This window comes from Aulostomus chinensis, chromosome 10 (assembly GCF_037954235.1).
Source record: "Aulostomus chinensis isolate RoL2024-O1b breed Wild chromosome 10, RoL_Achi_v1.0, whole genome shotgun sequence".
NCBI lineage: Eukaryota > Metazoa > Chordata > Actinopteri > Syngnathiformes > Aulostomidae > Aulostomus > Aulostomus chinensis.
Genome location: NC_141329.1, coordinates 19486453 through 19505498, shown reverse-complemented (window position 1 = coordinate 19505498; position 19046 = coordinate 19486453). Strand labels below are relative to the sequence as shown.

At 41.9% G+C, this 19046-nt stretch overlaps 3 protein-coding genes across 9 annotated transcripts in view; 1 reads left to right on the top strand and 2 right to left on the bottom strand.

Annotated features, from left to right (window-relative positions):
- stx1a (syntaxin 1A (brain)) overlaps positions 1-8961 on the bottom strand; it is a 59908-nt gene extending 50947 nt beyond the window's left edge. For 3 of the 7 annotated variants that reach the window (XR_015118181.1, XM_086216314.1, XM_086216316.1), the window contains exon 1: positions 8663-8956. Coding sequence is in view for 6 of the 7 variants with exons in the window: in XM_086216314.1 (XP_086072440.1) it covers positions 8663-8692 (30 nt within the window). In the remaining variant the exon portion in view is untranslated. Of the gene's footprint in view, positions 1-8662 lie in introns of all 7 variants that reach the window. The other 4 variants (XM_086216313.1, XM_086216315.1, XM_086216318.1 and 1 more) reach the window with 4 other exon arrangements.
- dnajc30b (DnaJ (Hsp40) homolog, subfamily C, member 30b) lies at positions 8812-18348 on the top strand. The gene is made up of 2 exons (XM_086216312.1): positions 8812-8863; positions 15860-18348. Exon 2 carries the CDS (start codon positions 15912-15914, stop codon positions 17016-17018), a length of 1107 nt encoding a protein of 368 aa, XP_086072438.1. The 5' UTR covers positions 8812-8863; positions 15860-15911; the 3' UTR covers positions 17019-18348.
- Positions 9784-14812, bottom strand: bud23 (BUD23 rRNA methyltransferase and ribosome maturation factor). Its single transcript, XM_086215197.1, has 12 exons — positions 14607-14812; positions 14408-14445; positions 13636-13731; positions 13065-13147; positions 12407-12503; positions 12209-12305; positions 12047-12097; positions 11870-11955; positions 11642-11687; positions 11490-11551; positions 10316-10405; positions 9784-10216 (listed from the first exon to the last, which is right to left on the bottom strand). Exons 1-12 carry the CDS (start codon positions 14652-14654, stop codon positions 10162-10164), a joined length of 849 nt encoding a protein of 282 aa, XP_086071323.1. The 5' UTR covers positions 14655-14812; the 3' UTR covers positions 9784-10161.
- Positions 18349-19046: the final 698 nt, after the last annotated feature.

Genomic DNA, 19046 nt, shown 5'->3' with positions numbered 1-19046 from the left:
CCCGCACTGAAGGATGTTAAGGAAGGCCACTGACAAGAACTGTGAAGCAGGACCTAAACGCATCAACTGGAACGCAAGCAGCTTACATCCAAACTGATGAAACTGATGGAGGGGCAGACAGGAGCGTGGCCAAGGTTCAAGCGTAGGTCAATAGCGGGAAATCCAAAGACGTAGGGAAGGGGGCACCACGCAGACTGGAAAGGGATTACGCGGGTCTGGTAGGCAGGGAGGAAGGCAGGCAGAACAGACAGGCCAGGCAGGATTCAGAAATGCAGGTTTCTGGAGTGCAAGAAGCATGAGATAACTCGACGATCTGGCAGAGAACAGGGTGAAAGGCTGGGGTTTAAGTACACCAGCAGCGGGATCTGCTGCAGGCGTGTTCATAAGGGGAATGGGAAACAGGTGGAGGAAGAGGGCGGGGCTGGCCGGGAGCTGTGACAACATGACCCCCTTGAATAATCAGGTAACTCCAAATATTTGATAAGACTTCTATCATGCCATGGGCTTCTCTGGGGCTGCAGATGGATGATAGTGCAATAATTGTTCAATAAATGTGTGTAATGATTCAACTTTTTTCTCAGTTTCTTCTGGGTGTCAACCAGAAGAGGCACGATACAGCATTCAAATCAAAGTATTCCAGCACACCTGGGACAGCCTGCTGTACCTTTGAGGGCACTGTCCCTTTCATCGTGCTCCTGCTGGTCCTCCAGCTCAAATGCCTGCTTGAAAAAGAAATTCCTTGTGTGAGTAATGACCCAGGAAAGATGGAGACAATCTGTCTCAAGTCTATATCCCTGAAGGAAATTGTGAACGGCCTTGGTGGTCTTCCTCACTGTTCACCATTTACAGAGTTGACCTGCACCACATTCCGTGATCAAGGTTCCAAGGTCTTCTTTCAGCAGTGGGTTCTCAGCGTGTCCCACTCTGGAGGGACTGCTCTCACCAGAGACTCTCTCATCAGAGACTCTGGACCCTCGTTAATTAGGTGCCCAGTTGTTACATAGCCTCACCTGAGACAAATCAGGTCCCCTGAAGTGTGGTCCTCCACCAGTAATGCACTGGGGTGGTCACAACACTGAGCTGCAACTCATTAAAATTGCTTGTTTGTGAAAGCCGTTATGAATGAGATCACGGGTTGTGTGGAGTCACAAAACCTCTCCGATTAACACACTTGGTTGGAACATCCGCCCTGATATAATGACACCACAGGAGGAAAAATAAACGAGGATACACAGTAAAGTGTAATCTAATAAAAAGGTATCTGGGGCAAAATATCCAATAAAGCAGAAACACAAACTAATCAGTATTGTATACAAGCGTGTCATGTCTCAACCTTCCTCAGGTTACGTTTTTCATTCTCTCAGTTGAGGTCCTCAAGTTTTATTGTAGTCTCTAACTCTCGTCTCCTTTGCAATCGCAGGTCCTGTCAGGTATCCTTCCTGCGTGACCACCTACCCCAGCCTAATGCACTTCTCCTGTCTTGCTTACCCCACCTGTCCTATTGTTTCCCTTCTCCTAGTGTATAGCAGCTCAAGCCAAACCTTATGAAGTCACACCTACAGCAACTGCTTATTACAGTTGAGGGGGGACATTTTTTTGGGAAATATCCAGGCCGCTCTCCCCTACAAACAGAAAGAAAACGTCATCATGGTTACATGTCAAGCTTGGTTCACTGCATTCCTCTTTTAGCAAAGGGTGTTTTCATGCTCGACTCTTCACCAGAAGTGGGTGGTTCTAGCCTTAGCCTGGTGAGACCATCCATATCTGGGGAGCTCATATCTGTTAATGAACTCATTGGAAGCGCATTGCATCTGCTCTCTTGCCACCTGACTGAATCTCGTAGTTGATGCTGCTGCTGACACAGCAGTAGCGGAAACTGGGGTCTCTTGAAACAACAGCATTGGTAGATGCAAACGCAGCTGTAAGTGAAGTTATATTCCAGTTATGAAATATCAATTAAAACAAGAACAAGTGGATGTGAAGTTTCACTAAAAAAACAAAAGCAAAAAAGGATGAACTCACTGCTCTGTATGGATTTGGCCTGTGAACGCATGACACTGATGGTCTGTAACTGCACAACATCCACACAAAAAAAAAGGAACACCAGGCTCTATTGTAAAATAAAGCCTGTTATTGATGAGGCACATTGTCTTCGTAATTTTTTTTTTAGGATGTAATTTGTGATGGTTTCGAACTAAACTGAGATGTACAGACAGGTTTTCCTCATCTTCGGTCACCCTCAATTCATGTTAAAGGCAAACATACTTTAACGATGGAGAACTTCCCATATTTACATTGAATTCTTTTAGGCATAACCCCAATTCTTCTGTGCACCGTCTAACGTGAAATAGCGTTTTATTTGCAAAATTTAGGTGCGAGATCTTCATCAGGCAAAATTTCTGCAACCCTGAAAACAGATTTCCCCTTGCTTGTAGCAGCATTGTATCAGAAAATATGGTGATTATAATTCTGGGATGACTTCTGGGTTTCAAGTGCCTGTTCTACCTCAAGCAAGTAAGACACAGAGCTACTTAGCGCCTAACGAGGTTAAAGAGTTTATTTGGTTAAAAATTATGCCTGAGGGCGATAATTTCCAGTAAGTATTTCCAGTAAGATGTTATCAGCATCCCCCTACAGAGCCACTCTTCTGACATCGATCATTAAATGTGGTGAAGGAAAGGGGGCCCATTACAAATTAAATCTCAGCAGTTGAAGATGACCTGAAGGTAACCCTTCCACGACAGAGGCAGAAGCTTTGATTACTGAATTGCCTTCATTTATTATTAGGATTTCCATTAGTATACCGACACCTCGGGAGCGGCTTGTCTTTATGTGATGTATGAGAACAAGATTTTAGCTCACAGGCAAGGACACCGAAACAACACACTGATATCAAGGAACCGATGGACACGCCCCATAGACCAGGGCTTTTTCACATTTTGCTGGTATGGATAAGGCTGGCTTATGCGTGTAGTGATTTAAAAGGCCATCCATTTACATATTTCAAGAAATACTATGGAGCAGCCAACATATCAGTGCAAATGTTATCTGAAATAAAAAGCAGACCCTAGTGAGTTGTTTGACCATTCACATTCATTCCATGGTCAATTATTGCAATTACACAGCCTGTAGGTGTTGATAAATAGTGTTTTTGTGCATGCATTTACCAAGCTGATTGTTAATAGCTGTATTTCAATTTAATTGTCAAGCAATTTGTAAGAGACTGTGGAAATGTTGCCCCCCTCCCAAAAAAAAAAACCCATGCATATTAGGTACTTTCCAGAGATTGGTTTAGAGAGAATGAACTAGATCACACCATCCTGTCAGAAGATGGGAGAGAGGCAACACCACCCTTGGCTAAAGAGTAGAAGAAGAATCGGTCACCAGTGAAAAATAGAGAAATGGTTTGAGCAGTTATCTTCAGTTGGACAATTGTCCTTTGATGCTCGCCAGTGTTGACCATGGTGGCCAAACATCTGGTCAGTTGAGTGAGATAAGCTATGATTGAGCAAAACCTTATCTGACAAAATAGGGATTTTCATCGCTCACTTTGGTATTAATTTTTGAAATAATTTTGAAAATGCTAAAAACCACCACAAGCAAGAATAAAAACCTTCGAATTTTGCTATTACAATCAATCAGTCAGTCTTTTCTACTGTGGTACTTCAACATGGGGGGCGACATGGCTCAGAGGTAGAGTGATCTAGCAACCGAAGGGTCGCTGGTTTGATCCTCACTGTGGACCATGTGACCATGTCAAAGTATCCTTGAGCAAGATACTGAATCCCTAATTGCTCCTGCCTCTCACCAAGGTCAGCTGGGATAGGCTCCACCCCCCCAATCCCCCACCCTCGCAACCCATCCATCCATCCATTGTCTACCGCTTATCCCGTAAAGGGTGCGGGGGGACTGGAGCCTTTGGGCGAGAGGTGGGGTTCACCCTGGACAGGTCGCCAGTCCATCACAGGGCCAACACATAGAGACAGACAACCATTCACTCTCACAGTCACACCTACGGTCAATTTAGAGTATCAATCAGCCTCGTCCCCTCTTCATGTCTTTGGACTGTGGGAGGAAGCTGGAGTACCAGAGAGAACCCACACAGGAACAGGGAGAACATGCAGACTCCACACAGAAAGATCCCGTACCCGAGCCGGGGCTCAAACCCAGAACCTTCTTGTTGGAGGCGACAGTGTTAACCACTGCACCACCATGCCACCTACCCTCGCAACCCTCAACAGATGATCAGTATAGAAAATGGATGGATGTATACTTCAAAATGAACATCAATGGAAACGACTGCAACAGTCATTAGGGATTCATGATGATTGATTTTTTTCACAATATCTGATATGGCTCATAGGCATTTACCAATGTTGATATTTTCTTCATAAAAGCAAATGTGTTGATCACATTTTATAAAGATTATGAATTAGAAAAAAAAGATTTCCAAAACATTTTGAAACCCCTATAAATCATATTTACTACACATTATATGATTATCAACTATTGAACAAAGAAAAAAGGAGATTGGAGCAAAATTATTAACAAAACAAAACAAAACCTGGCTCACTGGACCAATATGGACGTGAAAAAAAAACAACCACTACTCCCACATGTGTGAGCGTTATCTAGCGAGCTGCCAAGAGTTACAGGAGGCCTGATGTTTGTGATGAGGACTGAAACTCTGGGATCGATGTTAAATGTTCAACAGGAGCCAAAGTGGCTCTTTTGTTACTGCCGTTTGTATCACTGAGGAAGCGTCAGTCAAGTTCAGGTCAAGGACAGAAGATAAAGAGGCAACCTGAGTGAAATAAAAAGGTGAGGCGGTAGAAAAGGTAAAACAAGACACACACAGCCTCTAAGTCGGTGGTGCGCATCCATCCTATTAGTTAATGTGTCACTCTAACACCAAACAGGCAGCGGCGGTGCGTAGCTCCAACACACACACACACACACACACACACACACGCACAGCAGCCTGAGCCAACACCAGACCTGACTAACAAGGACAGAAAGGAAATGGAAGGTAAAAGGAAAATACAGGTGAGGACAGGAAGCCATCTGATAAATCACTGACGAGAGAAGCGCAAAGACCGATAATGGGACTCACATTACTGAATGGATGGGTGAAAAAAGAGGTTTATTTTTAAAAGGAGATGGGAAAAGAGGTACAATTTATAAATCAAACTAAATGGAAAGAAAAGCACAAAATGCAGAGCAAAAGAGGAAATATGAAGGGGAAATGTTCTTGAAGTGTGTGAAATCTGTAAAAACATAACCAAGGCAGCTTTAGGAGCTTAAAAAAGGCAGACAAATGTCTGCACCATCTGTCACTGAATCACTGCTGGGCAAACTGGGAGTTATGGGTCAAGGTGATGGGAGGGAAGAGGGAACATCGCCGTCTTAGTTATGAAAACTGGCAGCTTTAGGCAGTAAGGTAATGAGCGGCTGGATAAGCACAGCCATGGGCAGGTGTCAGGCTCATGAAGTAGCTTCATGTGCATATGGCTAACGTTGGAGCAGAAACTGCTCCCTCACACAACTATCAGCTCAACAGAGTCGTGCCAAAACAACACACATGCACACAGTATGACTGTACAAAACTGCACAGAAGCAAGAAAATCTGTGAAGCCCAGTTGTCATCTTTGCGGTGCTCCAAAGCTGGTTTTATTTTTGAGAAGTAATACTTCAAACTGTAACATATTTCTTCCTTGTGGTTGCAGTGGGCAAAGGGAGAACACATTTTTCACACTGGAGAAAAAAAAAGAAAAAAAGTCAACAATAAACTGCCAAAATTTAAAGCTCTAGTATGCAACTAAAATAAAACACCATCTACAGGCATTTGATCGCAAAGACTAGACCTGAAAAAGACCAAGTATAAATATGTACTCTATGTGTGGGTGATAAACACACAAATAAAGAGACAACAAAATCAGCAAATCTGAGTAAGTTAACGGCTGGAAATTGCAGCGGGATTGCAGGCACGCCTGGTGGAAATCCAGGGTCAGAGTAGAAGTTCTTCTCTGTGAGTAATGAGGTCACGGAACTTGTAAGTTTAAAAAAAAACAAAAAAAGTAAGGCAAAAGTAAACCTCTGGGGATCCACAATGAACAACAAACCCAATCAGACGCTTTGAACGCTTTCAGCCCAGTTTGAGGAAGCTAACAAAGGGGAAGCAGCTATGGCTAGTAGGCAGAGCTCGGAGGCAAGAACCAGCCTGCAGCCTCTCCTAATCTTTACTGGCTGCTGCATCCAGCTGCTTTTGATAAATTAAAAATATTCAAAACACACTGGATATACAAAGAAACTCATTTTCAGAAGAATTTTATTTACCTCTTTCCAGTAGGAGACTTTATTTTTAGAGTTGTTAAAGCAAGAAAGGATACAGAAGTTTCCATTGAAAAAACAAAAAGTTGATTTTTGTTTAAATATCCCATCAAGTATAGTTCTTCGACAGAAAATCAGAATTCATACCAATCTGTATGTCCAACTAACAGACAAATCAGAATTGGCTAAGAAAAATGCGATTGGTGTATCTCTAACAAAAACAGAACATTTCCAGTTATGAAAGGTCAAATATATACAGCAGGTACTGTAACGGCATGAATATTCTCTTACTTTAGTATTTCCAATGAGGAAAAGCTAAACTAGTTACGATGCATGTTTGTCCTTGACAGAGAGTTTCTGTTCCTACCAGGAGAATCCACTTGGGAAGATTGTATTGGATACTGCAGGCTCACAAGCAAGAGAGCGTCACCGCAGACACTAAAACTCAAAAAAAAAATCCAGTGTGAAATGCAGAGATTTACCCGGCAGGGAACAGCTTAATGAGCATCATGTGAACCCAAGGGTTCGTTCAATTAAATGTAAAGTCACACACTAAAATAAGTAGAAAAAAAGGGTTTTGCACTGCATGGTCAAATAAGCATTATGAAAACATCCCTGGCAACAGTGGATTTTTTTTTTTTTTTTTACACTTCCTGGACAAAAGAGTAGATTACTTCCAAATTGATTTGACATATTAATTAGTCTCAGGCCAGCCCTCCAGTTTAGAGCTATTACTCCAGCCTACATTTCGCTTCATTGGACCCACTCAGACGTCTCCATGAAATACAAGAAGCTGCATTAACACTAGGCTCCAAATGGAAAACAATACCAATGTGGTGCCGATGGGAAATAATGGTGTGCAGCAGGTTGGGATTGTTTTTACAGGAAGGTGCAAGCCTGATGTCTATAGTCCATGTATATCTAAATATCTTTGACTTAAAAAAGTTCATGTCTACTTCACCAAGGCATCTGTCACAAATGCAATTCAAGGTCTGGAAGATGAATCTCAGCTGCAATTTGAATAAATCAATACTAAGGCACAATAGCATACGCAGCTCTTTGGCAAGGCGGCACCGTTTGGCTGGACATTAGTAATGTTCACTCGGAAGATTTAGGCTGTTTCTCCCACAACTGCATCTTTCCAAATCTGTGTGGAGGCAGCATGGCAAGCTGCAAGACACGCCTCCCTAAAGCCTTGTAGATCCGTGTGTGCGCACACACACACACTCTCTCTCGCTCCCTCACACACACACACACACACACACACTTGGCAGGGCTGGGCTGTCTCCCTTGAGGCCAATTCATAGCTAGATCTTCACTGAAAACTGAAGAGCCGTAAATTGTTTCCTCTCTCCCTTCATGGCTTAACTGCCAATTATCCAGATCTGACAATGGCCACTTTAACCACACACACACACACACACACACACCTAACTCAAAAGTAGCATTCCTGTGGATGATAGGATGTTCAATGCTCCTACTTCATCTGTCAAACCAAAAATCAAACAAGCATACATTTATCCCAGAATGTCTTTTAGCGCCATAATGATATGAACGATGACTTGTAATACATAACATTGGAGGACACCACACCTGTCAATCACAGTAATGTCAGTCATGAGGAAGGTTTTCTAATTTTCACCAAACACAATTATTACAGCAGAGCTCCAACAAACCAACGCTTGATAGAAACGCACGAAACACTGCTTGATGTGGGAGGCGAAAGGGTTTCTCTTTTTTTGGTTTGTTTGATAAGACCCTGTGTGACGCGCAGAGGGAGGACATTTATCAGGTGAAATGGCCGTGCTGGGACCAATTTCCTCCTCCAAGCGCCCCCCCCCCTCTCTCTCTCTCTCTCTGTCTGTCTCTCTCTCGCACACACTCACACACACACACACATGTGGTGTGAAGTAACGCGCACGCGCACGTACACACGCTACCAAAAATATCCTCCAGCATAACAAACATTATCGAATTAATTGATTGCACCTGTGTAAGAATCATTCCATTATCAGCATTTCTTTTAAGCCCACAGATACTCCGGAGCAGATCAGGGGGATATGTGGATTATTTCTTGGTGTTTGAAAGTTGAGCCAAAGCCTTGATTTAGATGAAAAACTAACCTGGGTTTTATTGTCGGTTTACCGTCCGTTACTCGCCTGTTACCTGAAACAAATCACTTCCTTCAAAGCTGCAGGTCGCAACTGTTGCTCGGCGCGTTTGGCTCTGAGGCGCTTCAATATTTTGACCTCATCTAAAAGCGCACGTCTGTATTCTTACAGCTGATGGGTGGAGAAAAGAAGAAGAAGAAAAAGAGTCAAACATAACTTACATGTCGAAGTTCTTGCATCCGGTCCTTCATAGTTATTTATTTCACCGCTGCTTCCGTAGTTTCACCGGGATGTGTGCGATGATGGAGCGGTGGGGTGGAGACCGAGCTACCGGGATGATGTGACTCTGACCGAGGCGGTGCTTTTCCCTCTCGCTTCTGATGGTGGGACCAATTTACAGAGCTGGGTGACGCGCACGAAAGGTGAGGCGAGGCCTTCCGCCGTTAACCCATTACACACCCGCAACTTCCTCTTCTGATAATTGATACTTTCTGTGGGAGAAGCGGGGGGGGAGGGGGGGGGGGGTTCCTCTCCGGTCGAATTTTGTTTCCGTGCAATTAATCTGTCAACATGCGAGCTTCGCTGAGAAATGACCGGCCCGGAGTGTCTGACTGAGAGGTGAAATTACGCTGAATTTGATTATCGATTGAGCTCGCGTAAAGATAACGCCCAGGTGCATTTACTTGTGGTTCGGTGCACAGCGCCCTCTGCCGGTCACGAGACAGCAACAATCCCAGAGGAGACTGATACAAATTTAGCGTCAATTGAATCTTAATTTGCCTATTTGTGTGTGTAAATATATATCTTTATATACACCTTTTATAATATTTTCAGGTCTGTTACTATTTTTATTTGACATTGGCTGGCCGTATTTAGCCTGAGGGCCCCACTTTTAATTTGAGGCGTTTCTACATTATCTAGTCAAATATAATGTATACATTTTTATATTTCACTTATCTGCATTTTTAATTTGAACAATCGATCAGGTTAATATTTGTTCAGAACATTTCAAGACTCTACATAAGAGTGTCAAATCCTTAAGTTTTTTTGTGTGGGATGGATTATGAAACCTTTAATCCTGTATAATCCCATGTCTTTAGGTTTTAATTGACAAACTGTCACAAAATATCTGCGTATAATCTGCATAAACGGTAAGTAAATGTGTACATTTTCAGTTTCAAAGGAATTTTTTTTTTACCTTTTGAGCATATTTGCTTTTCTTTTTAAAATTTTTACAAACCGAGATTGTTTATTCCAAGAACATCTATATATTGACTTTCTAATTTTGCATGTCTCCATTTAATTTGAGTGTTGTGGGATTAAAGTTTAAAGCTAACAAACAAAAGACAGAACGCACAATAAGTCACAGTTTTAATCGAGAATATTTTGCAATTAAACCAATAAAGATCCTATCAAAGTTGGCATCCATGACGTTTGATGACTGAAAAGCTTAGTTGTTGGTACCTTCTAGTGTTTCGTGTGAAGTGGCCGTTACAGATGTCTGTCCACGTGCTTGACCTCCATCCAACACAGAGAATGAAACCGGATAACCATGTGAGAAGCAAAATGTCAAAAATGCTACTCATGTAAAAAATGATGCTTCAACACCATTTCATTTAAATTAAAAAGGGAGAAGGGGAAAAAAATCAATTTATCTCCAACATTGCAGCACCACAGATGTTTGTGTGCGTTACTAAAGGCACAGCTGCATGAGTCAGAGCTAGAAGTGAGGTCTTCTCTGACGTCCGGTGTATTTGGTGTCGGCTCGCACCTCCCTGCAGGAAGGCAAAACACAGCAGAGTGAGAAGAGCCATCGGTGAGTGTTCCAGACTACAATACTAAAAATAAAAACTCATTTAAGAAAATGCTCCTACCGTCCCTGTCTTCTCCTCCTCTCCTTTTTCTCCAAGATCCAATCTCGACCCTTCTTCAGCGATTTCCCCTTCAGGTTTTTGAAACGGCATCTTTCCGAACACAAATAGAAGCGGATTAGTGGATTTTTGAAGGCACTGAATTCTGCAGCACGCGAGACAAGCAATTTATCATGTGACAAGGAGGAAAACCCACCTGACAGGGCTTCCAGTCAGGCAGGACAATGACCTTTGATAGATTTCTCTCAGCCTTTTGGCTTTGTGGCTGCAGGTATGACTGAACCTGCACCTCAGATGCCAAAGCTGTTCCTTCCCTAACATGTTAAGTCATATAATGTGAAACCTGATAAAAGTCTGTCACCACCTGACAAGAATGATTTGAATCCTATGTAATATTACTTCTACTTTTCAAGTACTATAGTTTTATTTGTTGGACAATGCATCCTGCTATTAAACCAAAAAAAGGCAACTTTATTACATCTTATTAAAATACACAAAAATGCAATTAAATCTACTTTTTTTTTTAATCACTATCACATAAATCAAGTTACTTGGAATAACCAGGGAACGGTTGCAGCAACAGAGTTTACACTTACATCATTTAACCTTAAGATTTCTCACCAAGACAGGAGCAGGTGTTAGTATGGGGTGTTGGAGCTCTCTGCATCATCCGTGTGTGTGTGTGTGTGTGTGTGTGCGTGCATGCATGCGCGCGCACGCTCTTCTAGCAGTGCGTCACTCTCTACCCTGACCAGACCAGTAATAAAGAGGGATCCTCTGAACAATCAGGAGGAGGAACCCCACGGGTTTGACTATTCATTGTGAAAGAAACGTCTTTCCACATCAGCACATTATTTCCAGAATGAATCCTGCACGAGTCCAAACAAACACACTGTCAGAGGCTTTTCGGCTGCTTCTCATCAGTTCTTAGTTGGTGGAAAGTAACTGACACCCCTGGACTTAAACTGTGAGCGCAGCACTCCTGAGATTTCAGCTGCTTGTGCAGATGATGATGCAACGTGCTTAGCAAGTTGTGATCAAAACTGCAAAGGCCTCGTTCATCTCAAATGAGCCTATAGACTTAGATTAAACCAGGCTTAGTAAAGACAAGATGACGCCGCCCATCAGAGTGCATTAAACCCGTGTCAACACATCCAGTGTCCGTCTACATCTTTACCTTTGTCCTGAGTACTGGACCTGGTTTGAAACCGTTTTATCGGATGTTTCTGATCCCAAACCCTGAAATAAAATAGATGGCATCAATGTTAATGCAGCTCATACAATAAGCAGAAATCAACAACATCGATGTATCGCTCCATGGCCTCTTACTTTGGGAAGAACACCTGTCACTCCAGCAAACAGACACAAGAAGAACCTGGAGACAAAAGTAAATCGGTGAGTCGCTCTGCAGTGTGTCGTGCTGGTTAAAAGATTAATGTCATCTTGTTCCAATCAGCAGCGTGTTGTTAGAACACTGCTACTCATTTCACAGTCTGTTAAGAAGGAATCAATTTGACTGCATGTCAAAATAAAAGCTCTGCTGAGTGAGGAACTAACTTTTTCGCCTTGCTGCTGTTCGGGTAGTCAACCACCATGCCTCCGCTGAAACCAGCCCTCATGGCCTGCGTCGTGATCAGCTCCAGCTTTTAAGAGGGGAGAGGAAGAATGAAAGTGGCCTTCACAACACAGAAAACACAATAATGGAGGCATATGATGGAGGCACATTGTTGTCACCTGCTCTGAATTCTCTGGATAAAGCTGAAAGATGGCTCGTGCACCTCTCGACTGAACGACAGAGAGCAAAGAGGTTGAGTCAAGGTCTCAAACACTCAAGATGATTTTTTCCCCCCTAACTTTTAGGTCACATGATTCTACCACACTGACAGAATATCTTACCAGAGAAGAATACAGAGTACTAAAGACGGTAAAGAGTCTTTTTGGAGGACTGTGTGACTTCTTGTCAGCATTACAGAGCCACTGCAGAGCAGAGATACTGGTAAGGAACAAAGCAAAAGGTGAATAAAAAAGTGACAGGAATCCAAAATCAACCTCAGGATGATTGCTGTCGTGCAAAACCTACGTAAAATTCCTCACCTGATGCAACCGTCAAAGGTGCCGGGGCGGAAAGGCATCCCTTGGCCCATGTCACCCACTAAAAGGTCTCCTTCAACTTCCCTCTCCAGCGCAACGTCTGACACAGACACAACATGCGTGATCATTGTTGCAGCAACTTACCAAAAAAAAAAAAAAAAAAAAAGCAAAATTTGAAAAATAGAAACCCCTGAGTTAATAAACCCCTTTGCTTAATTCAGTAAACTAAACTTAAAACGTATCACATTTTTTAAAAGAGTATTTTCAAAAGATGCCAGTTGTTTGTTATAATTAGCAGCTCTGATCATCTGTAAGTAACGTGACTGATTTTTGGAATGCGTGTATTGAAAAAGCTCAGATGACAAAGAAATAGAACGACTTGTGACCGAGGAACAGTCAGACTTCACGAGCACTTTCCTGCTAATGTGTTGAAAAATACATTCCTGTAGCTTTATTTTTTCAATTACTTCAATTCAATTAAAGAACTTGAAGAATCAAATCGTTCAGGCGGGAAAACTATGATGTTTGAGTTCAGTATGATAAGTTCCAAAAACTTGAAACAATTGTGTGGAATTTCAAGACCAGGACAGGCTATCATTTAAACTCTGACCCTAACTTATGTCACAGCTGATACACAGAAACACAACAATGTCACACTAACCCAACATTGCAGTGCTGATGTCAATTCCAATCCAGTGGTGTCCCTCCTCTGACAGATAATCTCCACTGAGCCCCGAGCCACACCTAAGAGACAAAGTCACCCTCTCATCACAAACACATCATTTTGAGTGTGAGCAGTCGTCTTCTATATTTCTGTAATGTTGCTTCAGTATTTAGGTTGTTTGTATCACCAGAAGTTAAAGTACATGTAAAATATTCAGATGAAAAGCAAAAGTCAGTGTTTGACTTATTGGATGACTGCTAGTAATTATTTTTACCACTGGTAAATATTGTGATTATATCCTCAACCAATTGTTTACAGCTTTTTTTTTTCAACCCATCCTCCATTACTGCACCAAGTTTGGCGAAAAGTAACCTGATGGTTCTTGCATAATCTAATAGACAGACGCAAGCACCTCCAGCAACAATCGTTACAGTTCTAGTGATGTATCCGCCAAGATGACATCACCTTAATAAGTCTAAACATTCTGCTCAGGTTAACTTTAGTTTTTGTATCTCACTAAGATTGTTAATAGTGGATAACAGCAGCTCCCGTAGAGTCCCTCGCTCACCCAACATCTAGCAGGAAGCACGACTGTCCCTCCGGCAGGTTTAGAAGCTCCACCGCTCTCTCCGACATCTGAGTCTGAATCTCGATCATTCGAGAGCTGGAAACAACAGAGCACCAACAGCGCTTAAACATGAGACTTTCTATGACAGAAAAAGCATATGTAGACAAAGATGAGCCAAACTACAGTTAGGTTTATCTGATATCAAGTCACATCCCATCATAAAGCAGAAGCTCTCCCAAGCTGCAGCTACACACAGTCACACATGCTGTTCTGCAGTTTCTCACTCAACTTAATTTGAAACCCATGATATGATTTGAACGTGCTTTATAAGCTCCAGAATTTATTTACATTTGTCTTTTGACTTGTTCACGTCAATAAATATTCATACTAGTTTCAAACTATGACAATGTCACAAAAAATTGAGTGGTGTTACGGTCAATGTTACCGTTCTCTTCTACGTTATGCTAATGTATTTCTGTTCATTATATCCTCACATGCCAAGGTTGCAAGTTCAGCAGCAAGAAAGAGAGACTAAATACCATATTACCATTTGATTGGAGCAGTGCTGCCACAAACACACAATCTTAGAGATGAGTAAATTAACTTAATGTAATAATAACAACTCTATCCGCACACAGGATCGTTTTTATTTAAATTAGAGCTCTTTCGCTGACAAAAAAGGAAGGAGGTTTCTTCTATCTAGTGTATTAAAAGGGAACTGGATTGTAGCAGGGGACAACAAAGTTAGTCTCACTATAAAACCCCGACTCACTTCTGAGAGTATTTCTTGGCCTCCTCTTCATTGTAAAACTGTAGAGATGAGAACACGTCAGATGAAACCAGGAAGTAACAGTTGAGTTGACATCAGTAAAAGTGTTTTTGTTGTTGTTTTAACAAAACTGACAAGACTTTTAAAGCTAGATAACGCTGCTGTTGTTAGCTCGGAAGCTACAAAGAGAGTAAACACCGACCACGTCCGGAGGAGCGGAGTGTTCAGGCCGCCGGCAGCTGGAGGACATCCTTCTCCCTGTGTGTGTGTGTGTGTGTGTCTGAGGAACTACCCTTAATGTCTAATTACAGCATTAAAACAAAAAACAACCCAGGAAAAATACTGTTGTACAAGTCGGAATACACATGTGACGGCAGCGGTGGGAGTGAGTGTCTTCTTCGTGATGCCACAAATGCAAACACACCGTCAATCGAGCGTAGGTCGCCACCTGCTGTTCATCCACGAAACAGTTTTTTTTTTGTTCAAGAATAATATTGCACTCAATTAAAAACATTAGGTATTAATCAGATATTGTGTATCATTATGAAAACAAACGTTGCTTTTCATATATATTGTTACAGAATTATTGTGAAATTTGAAAGCAGCTCAAGGAGAAATACTTCATTACATAACTGGTCAGATTGATTTATAGTCTTGTCAAGTCAAGTCAATTTTATTTCTGTAGCGCCAAATCACAACAAAAGTTATCTCGTGACACTTTACAAGTAGAGCAGGTCCAGTACCACACTTTTTCAATGAATTTACACCCAACAATTCTCCATGAGCAAGCACATCCTGCAACATCAGCGATGTAAACTTTCCTTTTAGCAGGCAGGAAAGTCAAGCAGATCCAGGCTCAGTGGGGACGGCCTTCTGCTTTGAGCGGTTGGGGAGAAAGAGAGCAGGAGAGTGAAAGTGATTTTTTTTTTTTTTGAAAATCAGTTTTACATATATGAACCTCAATATATTTTCAGTGGTGCACTACTTTGTATGAGTTAGAGGCCAACAATTCAAGCATAAATGCATCATTGTGTATGAATAAAAGGAATAATGGATAAAGATAAATGATAAATACCAATGGTTTTGATAGGTTTCAAGTAAGTCGAAAGAGAAACGTTATATTTAACATTAAACTGTTGAAATTGAAACTGACATATGAATATCTGAAGTTTTTTAAATGCTACTTTTCCAAAATAAATGTGGACTTCATTTTCCACGTAAATTAGGAAAAAAAAATAATAAAATAACAAAATTGGATCAAATAGAACAATATCATTCTCAAACACAATTTGATTGATTTTGTCTTCTCTGTTGTTGCCTTCGTTTTTCAGTAATTTATATTTTTCAGTCTCAGCAGAGGGAGTGACATAACGCTACATGTGAGCTTCTGCAACATGATTGGTCGGGCTGGATAAGTACTTCCTGTAAACATTGACGCTTATTGGCTCTTCGCAGTGTGACGTTACCGGATGTCAGCTCTTTCCTGGGCAGGTCAGTGTGAGCTAAAATGGCAGAGGTCGGGCAGAGGCTGGGCGCTGGAGTTTGCCGGTTAACGGCCCTCAGAAATAGCCAGAGTCGACCGGTTTACTCCGGTGAAAGTCCCGCATCTCTGCTAGGAAGCTGCACCTCCAGAGACCTTCGGACCTCAGAGGACTCGAACCTGAACGATGGGGAACTTCATCCAGAACGCAGAGCAACACGACGCAAATTATACAAACTTTTCAGAGAGAGGAGTCAACAGGTAAATGGGACTTTTCTTTGCACCACCTTTCTGGACCTGGATTCCTTTCGTGTTGTCGGATTTGTTCAAACCAGCGACAGCTTACTAGGTTACCATACAGCTATGAACCTGAAGAAGAAGATGCTGCCTGCCAGGATGACTTCCTGGACCAGGGGAGACGTTTCCATTGACCCTGATGCCTTCAGGCCCCCCCAGCAGCACCGAGCGTTCTGTATTGTCACCTTCATCCTGGCAGAGCAGCGGTCAGGTTCTGCACTCAGACGTCTGACTCTTGACCCTCCACACTCATTAACGACAAGAAGAAACTATAGCTGGAAGAGAGACGGTGAAGCTCCTCTGTACAGAAGCAGGACGGCCTACTATGACATTCTCAAAGTGACGCCCAGCGCCACACAGTCCCAGATCAAGGCAGCCTACTACAGGCAGTCCTTCATCCACCACCCTGATAAAAACCCAGGGAACCCTGACACCAACCTGCGCTTCTCTGAGATCAGTGAGGCCTACACGGTGCTGGGCAACATCAGTCTGAAGAGGAAGTACGACATGGGCATTTTGAGCCTGTTTGACATCCAAAATGCAGGGAAACCATCCTCCAAAGACGCCCTGAGCAGATCCACAACATCCCCTTATCAACAGAGCTCCAGACGGGTCTATCAAAGCAGGGGGAATGTCAAGTTTGATTTCGATGCCTTTTATCAGGCTCACTACGGACAGGAGCTAGAGAGAGAGAGGAAACTGCGAGCCAGGAGGCAGCAGCAGGAGGAATGGAGGCAGAACGCCTACAAGAGGAGAGAGAATAAAATTATTGAGATGATTGTGGCCCTGATGCTGACCTCTGCAGGCATCATTTTTCTAAATCTTAGGAAGATGTGAAACAGAAGAAGCAAGGTCCCTCTGGGTTAAGACTCTCAGGGAAGGACATGGGGGGGGGGGGGGTCACAACCTCGGACTGTTTTGCAACAGTTGCACAGTTTCCAATAATTGAGAGATTATTTTTAGGGGGTCCAGCTCACTTGGGCCCCTTCTTTTTCTCTCATAGGTCGGCTTTCACTGAATTAATCTACAAACTTGCCTGTTTTACCGACTGACCACATTAATGTAGTGAATTCCCAAACCTTAAGATTAAAAAAAATTGGTTCGAATAACTTAAAGTAGAAACGGAAATCATTTTTGAGGAATGAGATGATGAATTTCTCTAAGTGAGGAGCGCACGGCACATGATACTCTTCATGTCAGTCAGGTATCATCTGTCACACCATATGACTTCTTAGTATTTTCAGATTGATTATTCATATTCATATATAGCTGTCTTGATTAATCTTTACTCAGGTCTTGGCAGGTTTGTTTGTCAAACCTGAATATTTGTTTTGTCAGGACAGAGAAAGTAATATGTGAGTTGTTTTACTGACATTTTTCCGCAATTTCTTTAATATTTAAATTACCATCAGTTAACATTAACTGGTTAATAAAGAGGAGTGAAAAAGAGGATTTATCAACATATTTAATTTAAAACTGTTATACTTGAAAGTTTGTGATGGTTTCGCATCATGTTGCAATGCCTGAGAACAACCTGTAAACTTTAGTGTGAGTGATCAGTTTTGAAGACGTTATACATGCCAAATAATTCAACATTTACTCACAGTAGCTCTGTTACAAGCAACAATCTGAAGCCCAGTATCTGGGGGTTTTTTTTGGCAGCTGAAATGGGTTTTTAATCCCTCAAAAATGCTACCAGGGTGTAAAAAAGAAACCTTTAATGCTGAGCACTGCACATTTCCCCCTCCTCTCCCTCCATTTTGGCTCTGTCATGTAATAAAAAACTTGGAATTATTAAGACACCATATTTTACACCACTGGCTTCCAGGTACTGTACATACATGATGAAACTATGTATTAAAGATGTATGAAGCCAAAGTAATAAAACAGTTTTATGCTTTTTGTTTTTGTAGCGTAAGATTTGACCTGTAGAGGGGGCTGGCGTACATCACAGGGATGTCTGCCCACAGTTGGAGGGTCTCAGTTTGAGAGAATATTCATGCTGAAACTTCTGATCTGAGTTTGTTTCACCAGATGTAAAACACTCATCTGAACCCAAAATAAACAGATTCATGCTTCAAGTGTTTTAGGACTGCAGCAATATACTATTTAAAGGGTCCACCATGGTATCATCGTTGATGGACATCGCACGGTGTGAATGTGGTATGGAAGCCAAGAACAAAAGTGCACACAAGTGATTTTAATTTCCTTTTTTTTTATAATAGTAATTATTGCAATAGCTCAAGAAAACTACCTTTTTTTTGCAGGATAACCTAAAAACCCCAGCACCCTATCCAAACAGGGTGCTCAAGCACTTTGTTTTATTTGTCTGATGTTTAATGACGCAACCTGAACAACTGTACTCACCAAACGGAAGTCAAACCAGAAGGGAGGGAGTCACAAAACTGCAGCTCTCCACAAAGAACCAAAATCAATGAGATTACCGAAGTCTCGGAGGAAACAAGCAGAAATACAAATGAAAAGTGGAGTAAATGTGAACAGACGGAGCCCATATTATGTTGATTATCTCATTAACTTGAGAAAACTAAAGGACGCTTTGAGAAAAAGGCTGTTCTCTCAAGATAACTACTTAGAAATTAACTTGTCACAAGAGGATAAGCAGCCATTATCCAGAGATACTGGAATAATGACGCCCTGATCTGGCATTAACTGATTATGGCATTAAAAAAGTAATTACAAGCATGGTTGTTACATATTTTAAAGATACAGCCTCCTCACACATATTAAAGAAATACTGCAACGAAGATTAACACATTAAATCTCATCTGTGCATCTTTTTTTTCTTTCGACACACTTCCACTAGCAAAGTAGTTTCAACTTTCAATCATAATTATGGATTTGTTC